At 38.8% G+C, this 12,147-nt stretch overlaps 1 protein-coding gene across 1 annotated transcript; it reads left to right on the top strand.

The window, feature by feature from the left end:
- Positions 1-559: 559 nt before the first annotated feature.
- Positions 560-7,478, top strand: prph2a (peripherin 2a (retinal degeneration, slow)). The gene is made up of 3 exons (XM_063482717.1): positions 560-1,508; positions 2,862-3,108; positions 6,240-7,478. The coding sequence occupies exons 1-3, from the start codon at positions 928-930 to the stop codon at positions 6,441-6,443; spliced, it is 1,032 nt and encodes a 343-aa protein (XP_063338787.1). The 5' UTR covers positions 560-927; the 3' UTR covers positions 6,444-7,478.
- Positions 7,479-12,147: the final 4,669 nt, after the last annotated feature.

The following is a 12,147-nucleotide window of genomic DNA, read 5'->3' on the forward strand; positions in this document are numbered from 1 at the left end:
ATGTGTTGGTTCTAACTGCCAAGATAGCAAATGACAACAAGAACATCAATGAAAGCAATAGAATATTTTTTATCAGCTTGCCAGACAAAGTTAGCTACAAACACTGAATTTTCATGTTTAATAATGTTTAAGCAAAATTTTAATTTGTCCAGTTTGTCACAGTTTGGTCTTGATTTATTAAGCAATTACTTCCAAAGTACAGTCATAGTGGAAACTCCAATATGTGAGCCTGAAATTTGTCTCTGTAAATGTGTTACTGGGGCTTTATTAACTCAGTGTTTTTGATCCGTTGTGAAGACATCTGGTTTGTGTTGAGCTTGTGGACCCCATACCTATGAATGATTAGGCTTTATCATTAGCCCTACTGTCATGTCCATTACCTTTGTCAACCATCTGCTGAAACTTGTGCTGCTCCTGATGTGTTTGATCAAGGCAACCATGACCACATGAACACTCAAACCAATTATGGCCCCTGGCAGCAGCTTACGATCAGGCTCATCTTCTGTAAATTGGATCAGGCTGCTTACAGGGGCTTAGCATGACGTACTGCAACTTTGAGTTTAATCATGAGGATCCCCGGCCATCCTCAACCTCTTTGAGAGAACTCAACATTAGTTTCTCCTGTAAAGGTTTGAAGAAATAAACCCTTTTGAACACTGAAGTTTAGGACACAATGGTACAGAAGAACCTTTAAAATAAGGATCCAGTGCTGTTCTCCTGAGTTCTTTATAGCGGTTCTTTTGCCATAGGATGGATTACAGTCTGAGCTGACTCTTCTGTTCTTTCGGACCAGCCAGAGGACATACTGATTACAAACAAACAGGGAACTGCAGGTTGGCATATTCAAGAACTTTATCTAAACCGAAGGGGAAATCTTGGAACTCCTGCAGTGTTTTTTACAAGCAAGGACACATCACAGATTGAAGAATGGCTTTGTTGCCAGTTAAGTTTGATCTGAAAAAGCGAGTAAAGCTGGCTCAGACAGTCTGGTTCATGTACTGGTTTGCTGTGTTGGCCGGCGTGTTGGTCCTCAGCATGGGTCTGTTCTTCAAGATCGAGCTGCGAAAACGCTCTGAACTTATGGACAACAATGAAAGCCACTTTTTGCCCAATCTGCTTATTCTCATGGGTCTAATAGCCTGCAGCATCAATGTCTTTGGAGGCAAAGTGTGCTATGACTCACTGGACCCCGAAAAGTTTGCAAAGTGGAAGCCCATGTTGAAGACCTACTTGGTATTCTGTGTGGGATTCAACGCCCTGCTGCTTGTCACGGCCCTGCTGTGTTTCTTGATGAGAATTCCTATGCAGTTCACCCTGGCTGAAGGGTTGAGGAACGGCATGAGGTACTACAAGGACACCGACACACCGGGACGCTGCTACATGAAGAGGACCCTGGACTTGATGCAGATTGAGTTTCGTTGCTGTGGAAATGACAACTACAGAGATTGGTTTGAGATTCAGTGGGTCAGCAACCGCTACCTGGACTTCAGCTCAAAGGAAGTCAGAGAGTAAGTGACAGAGATTTAAAAAAAAAGTTAAATCCTTTATTGTTAGCTTTAAAAGTTGCAGAGATATTTAACGTATAATGTGGAAGTAAAATGAATGTTTTTGGATTGCCGTTGAACCTAAGTGCACCAAGCTGCTGAGGTGGGGTGATCTGTGCAAAGTTAGAGTTCAGTATAAGTGGATTTGAAATGAAGGTAGATCAGATCAGGCGTAATACTTACTTTCATCCACTGAGGATTACCATAGCAGAAATGGTGACTGCTATAGTTCATAGCAGAGATGTGTTCTTGGGGTCAGAGAAGAGATCTGGGGGTATTTTTATGTGAAGATCTGGACTTTAGTGAATGGTTGCAGAAAAAGATACAGTCAAGTCCTATGAGAAAGCTTTGCACTAGCTTGTTTATGTCTCGGCCAACCAGCACCACTTAACTTTTTGTAAACAATTTTGTGTGCCGGGACATAATTAGTGTTTAATCTCCAGGATTACAGTGTCTTGTCCTTCATGAACCAGTGTCTTGTCCAATCAGCAGAGGACATGGCAGCACTCCAGTAACAGCACTGCCAGTCAAAAAAAGTGTAGCCAGAGATGCTCACATTAGCATAAACTAAGGACAACAGCGTTATCATGAAAACAGGAAACAGCTATGCTTTAGCGTTTTCTAATTGGGCAGCATTTGGGGTCAGCGTTGTTGTGGTGCCATTACAGGTTTTTGTTGTACTTATACATGCAAGATATCACATTCACTGCCAACTTTCTTAGTAACAATAACTCCAGAATTATTCTACATCATAAAGTCTCTGTGCTTTTGACCAACAAGTTGTCTGGGTCATAATTCGGAGAGCTCAAGTAGGTGGTGACATTTCTCGAAATAACCGATACATATCTGACACCCCCCAGTTCTTTGTGATCCAATTACACTTGTCTTTCTATTGACCTACTACTCTCAATCATAGTCAAGATCAGCTACTCAGACTGAGCAGTGATTCTAATTTCAGTGTTTGAGTGCCTGCCTTCTTGCTTCTTGCTGTTGTTCAGACCTTAATGTGTACTCCTTGAGATATTTTGAAACAGCAGTGTATGATGGAAAATTTTAGCTGACGACTGAATGCCAATTCAGGCTAGCTTTATGGAGGTTGGATAGCTGATTTAATGTTGTTTATTGTCAAGGTAAGATTGTACTGCAAAGTATGTTACAACCCCTTATGACCTGCAGTAATGTATGGATTCCAGTTAAATCTGAACGAAGGGAAGTCTAACACAGGCGTGCTAACTCAAGTAACAGCCCATTCCTGGCCTTTAACATCATCTTCACCTTCAACCCTTTGTAACACGATACTGTTCCTCTTCTTCCTAGCCGCATTGGCAGTAATGTTGATGGCCAGTATCTGATGGATGGAGTGCCCTTCAGCTGCTGTAACCCCAGCTCCCCCAGACCCTGCATTCAGGCACAGATGACCAATAACTCTGCCCACTACAGTTATGACCACTACACAGAGGATCTCAACGTGTGGAAGCGGGGATGCCGCGATGCCCTGCTGTCCTACTATGGTGGCATGATGAGCACCATCGGAGCCCTGGTGATACTGGTCACTATGCTGGAGGTCAGTGCCACAGACTTACTTAAAAATATTAACTGAAACAATGTTCACTTCTTAGTCGGAAAATGTAGCTCTTTTCAACTTCATTTAGAAGTTAGAACAATCCCATGCACTATCCACTGCATGGAGGAATGGAGATCGTGCATAAATGTCTAATTAAGTCTTCTATTGCAACATTTTCTCTGTCTAATGTTGGTTTTGCAAACAGTATGTCCTCATTAATCTATTCACATGGAAAGAAAATAAACAATAGAAGGCACTGCTTGAGAGCTGCTGAGTGTTTCAATTGCAGTGGGTGTTTTTTTAAATCCCCCCAATTGCAGCAGTGACCTTAATGCACAAACTATTGTTGTTGTCACACCTATTACAGAAAAGTATATATTTCTACTGCATGTTCTCAATTACATGCAGCCTTGCATTGTCCACTGGTTTGAAGATACAAACAGCCGGTCTTAGCATATCAATATCTAGAAATAGCATCAACCTTGCTGATAGCTAAATCGAAACTAGGCAGGTGTGTTAGTCATTTTAATCAGAAATACAGAGTTCTTTGGAGCACTACTCCAGCCTTGAAATCTGTTGGTGGAGCCTACAATAGAAACAATTGATAGGAAAATGGGCACCAGACAATGTTTTCCCATATTCCCAATAGGCTATGTTAACATCCCAAGAATTCTGAACAGGGAAAAGCCTCATTTGAAATGAGAAATAGTCTGGAAAATTGTTATGTTCTGAAAAATAATACAGATAATTCACCCTATTCAATCTGACAAATCAGAGATATTTATGTGTCTAAGTGTTTTCTAGCAGTACTTCCATTTTTTTTATATCAACAAAGACAAATTGGTTGGTTTGGCAACTGGTTAACCTCCCCTTCTGTCCTTAACCTATGACTTCAGTCCAATTCGCTTCCATGCAGTAGATTAGACAGTCTCTAACAGGCCTAGCAATACATTTCAATTTGCAAGAGTCACTTTGGAAGAACAATTGGAACTAAATATGTTGAGTTTTTCTTCAAGGAAAATCAGTTCTCAGTTTATTTTTACTGAAATTCTCGAGTTACCTCATCACATTTGCTCCAGTTGCATAGTGGGCCTAAACAATAGACATTAATTTATAACATTCCTGCACACATTCCCCTCTCAGCAGAAGTAACAATAGTCTTCTTAAGTCACAAATATTGTACCTGTATCTGGCTAGATTTTAATCATTTTTAAATTGTTCTGCATTTTTTGTTCAGACAATTTTCAGTTAAATGACTGAAATTGAGAGAAAGTCTTTAATGTCCAGCTAGTAGGAAGTCAGGTGAATAAACATGCAAAGCCTTGACCTAGTTGGCATTTCTTCCATCAATTTCCTCCATCCCTGCTTCTTCCCTTCTTTCCACAGTCTGCCCACGCTATCAGTAATATCCACTTACTGCATCTCCTTCCCAAACACCACTATCCTCTTTATCTAAATATCTTTTCTCCTGCCCTACTATCGAGTTACCCTGTGCCACCTTTGGCACGATTTAGCTCACCTGCGGTTTCTCACCTGCTACTTTCTACCTAAATCCTGTAAAAGCCATGTGTGTCCTCTTTTCTCTCTTTAACTTTCTCCTCGGCCTCCACTGCCAACATCTGTTGTTGTTTGTAAAGCCAAATTATCTGCTTATGATTACGCAGAACAAATAGACATGTACAGGTGAATCCTTGAAGCCAGTGACCACAGTGATGATATAAATTGTTTGGGTTCCTGTATCACCTTGAGGAGACAGTATATAGAGCCATACAGATAACATCTTTGCTCCAGAAATCCAGCAGACAATTGTTTGTTGTAAAAACACAGCTTCAGCTAATCAGATGCACGCTCGGAGGAATCCTAGATTTAAAAGAGGAGTTATGCAAGCATCTCTGTGCCGACACATATGGGTTAATCTGAAGAGGTGACAAGGAAATACTTATTTCCAGGAGTCTGATCTCCTGATCTGATGTCTCCATTTACAGTAACTGGATCTTAACTGTCCTAATGAGATGTTAGCCCCATAGGCTGTAGATTACTTCAAGAATTTAGAAAAGCTCCTAATTTCATTTTCCTTGCTTGAAAATTTGCCTTAACACAACATATTTACAGTATATTACACACTTTCTGACTCAGATACATTTATTGAAAGATGTAAAGTTGTATCATCTTTTCATGTCCTACTTATAAAAACCATGCAAACATTTCTAAGCATTTAGAAGATATTCAAAATAATAGGTGAAGACATTTTTTTTAATTATTAGTGAACCTGAAGTTCTGAATTTAAAATTATTACACTGGAAAACATCAGATATTTTCCATTTTTGTTTTAAAATTTAATTAAAGAATTTATTAAATTATCTGAAAGAGCATTATTGATTACATTTCTGCTTAAGTAATCAGAATTGTTATGCTGCAGCACATTTTTAGAATCCATGAGTGCTAAAATTCACTACGTACAACCGATGCATTACAGTGGACCTATTATACCTGGTTTGTCAAATTAAAGACAACTACATAGCGGAATTATAAGAATGAGGTCATCCCACGTCTGCACTGAATGCTCCATTTTTATACTTTTGGATTTGTGTGATGTCTTAAAGAGGGGATATTCAAATGTGGGCGTCCCACACAAACAGCGCAGTCTGTGAACACCGCCTATTACTCCAATCTTCTGTTTGGGCAGGGCAGCCAATCAGAGAAAATCATGCATCATGCAGCACCAAGACCCAGTAGAAGATAAATAAAAATTATTTTTAGCTGAAACAAGCAATGTTACTTAAGTATAGTCCAAGAATAAAATATGGAACTAGAGATGAATAGAACAGGCCCACTATTTTGTAGCTGAGCAGTAATGATGAGAATACAGATTTTTGTCTAGATATCCTCTGATAATTAGCTAATTGTCTCGATAATATTATGTTCTAAACCGCAAACAACATTTGTTTAACTTCAATGCAATGTCTTCCTTTATATGATATCATTTTTCCATCTATCTGATTAAACTGGAATTTCAATCAAATTATTGTAGCACAAGCGTGTAATAAATTCCCTTCTTAAACGTTTTCTTTCATGTGGCATGGCTACATTTCACATTAAGTTTATCAGATCTGTGTTCCTGTTCCTTGCAGGCTGGTGTGACTGTGGGCATGCAGTATGTCCACAGCTCCCTGTCTAACCTTGCTAATCCGGAGGATCCAGAGAGCGAGAGCGAGGGCTGGCTCCTGGAGAAGACAGTGAAGGAGACGTTCACTGACATCATGGACAAAATGAAGTCCATGGGCAAAGGCAGCAAGGTGGAGGAGGGTGAGGCAGCGGTTGAAACAGTGAGCTGAGCTAGCGCCACCTGAACAAACTGACCCCACTCCCACCTGAGGAGAAAATCAAAGACATGTGAGATTTTTCTACCAGCATTTATTTTGTAGGCCTACTCATATATTTGGTTATGAACTCATTAGAAATGGACGTGAAAAGATCATATTACATATTCATACTTTGATAAATAGCAGCTGGATGGGTTTTTAGTTTTGGTTTTCCCCAGTAAAACAAGCACCAGCATGGTTTTTGGTTTTTTTGTTTGTTTTTGCACCAGCATGTTTTTAATTAGGTTTACAGTTCTGCTTTCTGACACTTTGTGCATTTTTTTCTCCCAAAAAAAGTGCAAAGTTATAAATCAAGTAAATGTTATATGTATTGAAAGCATGTTATTTTCTCCTTTATTTTGCTGTCACATAGTTTGGCGGGGATGGTGGTTGCTATGCAATCCCCCCCTCTCATGGAACCCAATGGTGCAGATTGAAGATATTTAACTCAGGTTTTGCAATGTTTTATTTTTGCTAACCCGTCTAGGCTACTTTATAGTCAAAGCAGACAAATTAACCCCTCTGACTTGCTTCCATTTATACTCCAGTTCACTGGATAAGCAGCTGAGATGGAGTATAATTTCCAATTAAATGAATCAGTCATGCATGAACAGTGCAACACATGGATCAAGACTGAGCATGGGAATCAGGAGGTTCAGAAACATGGGGTGACTCCAAACCTGTGGCCTGAAATTGGCAGCTAAATCTTGGTTCCTGACCCCTGTACTGTAATCTCAGATCCTCTTTGATATTTCCCTAGTGCATTCAGTATCTGTATATTGACATATGTGTATGTACAGTATATACCTTTGTATATGATGTAGAAAAGATGAAAAATTACTTTTTTAAAAGAATGTAATTAAGTTGAATCTTTTATTTGAATCAATGTAAAGTTGGTTTTCTTTTTTTCCAAATAATTTTCTTGGCTTTGTGTGACTGTGTAGAGGAGAGATTATGCTGACTGTATACGCGAATAAAGGAATTTAGAGACGACATACAGCAGTGCAATGATGGCGTTGTGTTGTCTCGACCTTGAGTCATGAGGCATGCTGTGAGTGCCACTGGGTTCCTTATTAAGCCAATAGGATAAGGGCTATTAAGGTATTACTGCTTTCACATGGCCATGGGATGACTTTTCACATGTCCAATGTAAGGACATGTGTGTACAGTATTTGTGTGTGCTTGAGGAGGAGCTATGCACGGGATGCATTCTTAAGAAATATGCAACAAATGTTACTCTCAGTTGTTCTTTTCTTTGGTTTTATGCACTTTTTGTGACTTAAACCTACTCTAAAATGAGGTTTGACTTCAGAGGGCGCAAGTCGGAAAATCCTTTGATCTCTTTGGTTGATATATTGGTAAATAATAACCTGTAAGGTACTCTTTATCCATCCTGTTGAAGCTAAATCCGCTAATAACGTGTGCATCTGAATTGAAAGCCACATGTTCTCAAAACTTTAGCCATGAGGAATTACAAGCCATGATATTAAAGCCAGTGTGGTGTTGTTAGAGCAGATGTGAGGGAGTGCTGTGAAGAGTCAGCAGGAACGGTAAAGAGGCCAACTCTGTGCTGTATTTTTGTTGGACCAAAGCACATAACCAGCGCTGAGTAGATAAGAAGCTTAATCGGCTTTAGATTAGCATGAACCCCTCGACCAGGTGAGCAGATGATGTCCTGCTGCAGGATTCGAGACACGAAAGACAGAGATAGAGGCAAACAAGGGAAAGTGAAGATCAGGGTGGTATGAAAGAAAAAGAAAGCGCCACTTTATTGAATTTCTTTCTTCTTCTTTTTTAAATATGTGAAATTAAAGTAACTTCTTGAAGTATCACGTAAAAGCATTTATTATCCATCAGGTAATCACTAGCATTTTAATGTTGGGGATGTATAAAATGGAGCTAAGTAGTCAAAAAATAGTATTTCAGTTCAGTATCTGAGTGCAAGTTCTTAATTTCCACTAGAGCTAGTGTCAAGTATTTAGCTGAGTACCTAACCAAAAATAGCATTGCAACACAGAGAAAGTACTCAGGTGCAAGTGAAAATACTACATTCAAAAGTCATAATTACACAGCTTTATTGTAGGTCTTCACCCAACATTATAAAGAGGTTTGAAGTGACGGTTGTGGTGATTGTGATTGTTGTGATTTGGCCCTATATGAATTGAATTGAACATGAGTCCATATAGGTGTTGTATTACTGAATAATTGGATCATTCTTGTCATTGTCAGTTTTTAGTAGTGGAGATATTTTTATGCTCTTTAATTTCTTGGATGATTTAATCTATTAAAAAATACATACTTTATTAGAAATAGATATGTTTTGTCTGTTAAAATGCCAAGTGAAAAGTAATTGGGTGGCTAAATTATTAAATGGACAAGAAATAAAACATATTGGCCAAAATTGGAGATATTGGAAGTAAAGAACTGTGCTGACTAGATGTAGATACTTCGTTTCCACCCCTGTGTTCATGTTTCTAATGGCACACTCATATTTGTATGCATACTGCATTAAAAAAAGCATCTTCTCCTTTTAATGATAATACACCTGCAGAAATATAAAATATGTGACCATGCAAACAAGGTTGAGTATTGTCTTCAGACAGTGAGTACTCCCTCCCACAGAGGCAGCTTCTAAACTTTTAATCTGCTAAGAGCATCCTATACGTCGTCTGTATTCTGCTGCTCTCTGTTGGTGACTGCAAGTAACCAACTGTGACCAAATCATGCTGACCGTCATGTTGATCTAATTAATTAATTAAGTCCAGCAGTGACAGTGTGACTGTTCTGTGACAATGTAATCTGTAACAGAACAATCATGCTGCCACAACTGTTCTCATAATTACAGCTAACTTTTATAATCTGCCTCTTTCGATTTATTTTATTTGGATTCCAAATTTCATATTTTCCGGTGGCAAACTGGGTGCTTTGTAGAGCTTTAACTGAATGATTTCATTTACATTAGAAGCCCACAAGAGGGTGTCTTTCCATCAGTGATAATGCAGCAGGCGTGGCTTTCTCGTTGTGGACAGAAGAGGAACTATATTGCTTAAGTTTCGTTTAATTAATCTGATGACAATTTCTTTAAAAATAATTTAGACTTAGAAAAGAGAAAACGGTTAAAAAAATGACACCAACTTTTTGAAATTGTTAAGTAAATAACCTATTATTTGCTTCCTTCCTCATTAAATATTTTGCATGTAAAACATCAGAAACCATTTTCAAAAAGTTCATTCCAGGCAGCTGCTCTTTCAAAATGTAAAATATAATATGCATACAATGATATAAAACAATAACTATTATTGCTGTAAAAGCTGAGACACATTAAACAGATCGAATCAGTTATTAAAAAACAAATAAAATAAGAAAAAAATGGTCATTTCTAATTGGTGATTGAAATTCTTCCATCCCAGTGAGACATAAGAAAATATGCAGTAGTTCTTGCTTTGTAAATACTTTGAAAAATACATTGATTCTCATAAACTAACCAAGCCCCCAGTCTCTCATATATGAGACTTGCTTAAAAATCAGTGCATTAAGAACTAATGCTCAACATTAATTATTCATAAAGGAGTGGCACTTATGAATACATGCAAGATTCGAGGTGTTTATTAATTATTTAACGCGATAATGACCATGCAAGGTGTGATGTGGTTGCAGAGAGGCAATGAGTGACACGAGCTCTAATATTAGCCCGTTGACCTTGACGCTTCAGTCAAAGGTCAGGGACGCTGGCTGCTATCACATCTCACTTTACACTTCACTATGGGCCTGAATAAATATGGCAGACAGAAAGAGAAGCACAGAGAGAGAGTCAGAGAGAGAGAGAGAGTGAGCGAGAGGCCCGTGACTGGTAGATGTGTGGCCTGCTCAGAGGGGCATTGTTAGAGCTATGAGAGGACAATGCACTGCCCCCGCCCTGAATACTCGCCATACCAGCTGACCAGCCATTACCAGCACTGCTGCACCGTTACAATTCCTGCTGCTCGGACACACACAAACACGCACACACACAGCCTCAATCATAAGTTTGGTCTTACCAGGAAAAAACACACAGTGTGTATAACACTGGAGAGAGGAGAGAAACCAGGTGGGAGGCCAGCACTGCCTGACAAAAGACTTAAGCTGAGGCATGCATGGGCACACAGATTGTGTCGCCACTATGTGTTTGTGTGTGTGTGTGTGTGTGTGTGTGTGTGTGTGTGTGTGTGTGTGTGTGTGTGTGTGTGTGTGTGAGTGGACGCGAACATGCTTGTGATTTACAGCAAGTTAAGTTTAGACCCTCGCACCTATCTGTTTCTTCAGGAGTAACATTTCTCCTGCTGGAGCAGCAGCAGCAGCCGTAACCACCCACAAAGGACAAATGCAGCACTCACACCATCTTATTATTTCAGTGACAAAAGTCTTCAAAGCGAAGGGTGTGAACAGGAGAGGAGAGTTTTCCACTGGAGGATGAGTACAGTACTACCAACAAAAAGCAATTAGAATATATACATATACTAATTAAGAGGCACCACAATGTTAAATTTAGATCTTAGGGCTGCGTATTCTTAACTGATAAATATAATCTGTGTAAAACTGTAATCTGAAAAGAGAAAATCAGCTGTCAATTTTGAATCTATTGGCCAAAATCTCCTTTCAAATAGGACGTTTTTGCTGCTTTTCTCTCTGTAGGTGGCTGGGTCAAGTGACCATTTCCTGACATTAAAAGCAATCAACATATCAGTCATTAATAAATGCAATCAGCAGTGTTGGAAAGGTCTTCGTTCATTTATTCAAGTACTGTACTTGTGCACAGCTGTGAGGTGCTTATATTACTGATTTATACTGATTTAACACCTGCATATGAAACACTTTTTTTATTTGACAGCTACAGCCCACTTCAAGGTTATTTTTATATACATGTATAGAATACACAGCTCAGAGTTAAACCAGTGATTTCCAACATGTATGGCTTGCAACTTCTTATGAAAGCAATGTTTCAGACATTTAGGAGCTGTTTCCCTTTAAACATCTCTGATTAAAGGATCAAATGTAGGAATAAAAGTGTTGATAAAAGCTTGCAGTTCGTATCCCATTAATCATCTCATGTCCCCTTAAGCTTATCTTAGAGGCTGGGAGTCAGATACCCTGCTGTATAGGATGAATACTGCTGTTTTCAGTTGCTTCAGTCACTGTTAACAATACAGTAATGTCATGTCTGATCATTTGTCAGCACAAAGGTCATTTTTCAGAATACCTATCTTTGAAGTTTTGATTTTAAGTATTACATTAAATCATGCACAACGTCTACTAGTATTTTTACTGGCTATTATTTGGCAGTTTTACTTTTTATTTATTTTTATTTTGTCATTAGTTATTGTGATTGATTATTGTTGTGTACCATCAAAAATATAATATTTTCCATAAATGCCTTTTCCTGAAAATGTTTGTCAGCATAACCAGTTTGAGGAGGTGTTGGTGCCTGTGTTTAGCGAGACTGGGAGGTATACTGGGAGAGTATACCCCCGGTCTGTGTTTTTACTGGTGTACCGTTCAGTTCTGAACGTCACATCTGCTACCCCTGACAAAATATAAGCCGTGCTACCCATTACATAACGAAGGAAAAGGAAAAGTAGTACTGAAAACCCGTGAAAACTAAACCAAAATCGAACATATTTATAATAAAACCTAAACTTTA

Source organism: Pelmatolapia mariae, linkage group LG8 (assembly GCF_036321145.2).
Source record: "Pelmatolapia mariae isolate MD_Pm_ZW linkage group LG8, Pm_UMD_F_2, whole genome shotgun sequence".
Classification (NCBI taxonomy): Eukaryota; Metazoa; Chordata; class Actinopteri; order Cichliformes; family Cichlidae; genus Pelmatolapia; species Pelmatolapia mariae.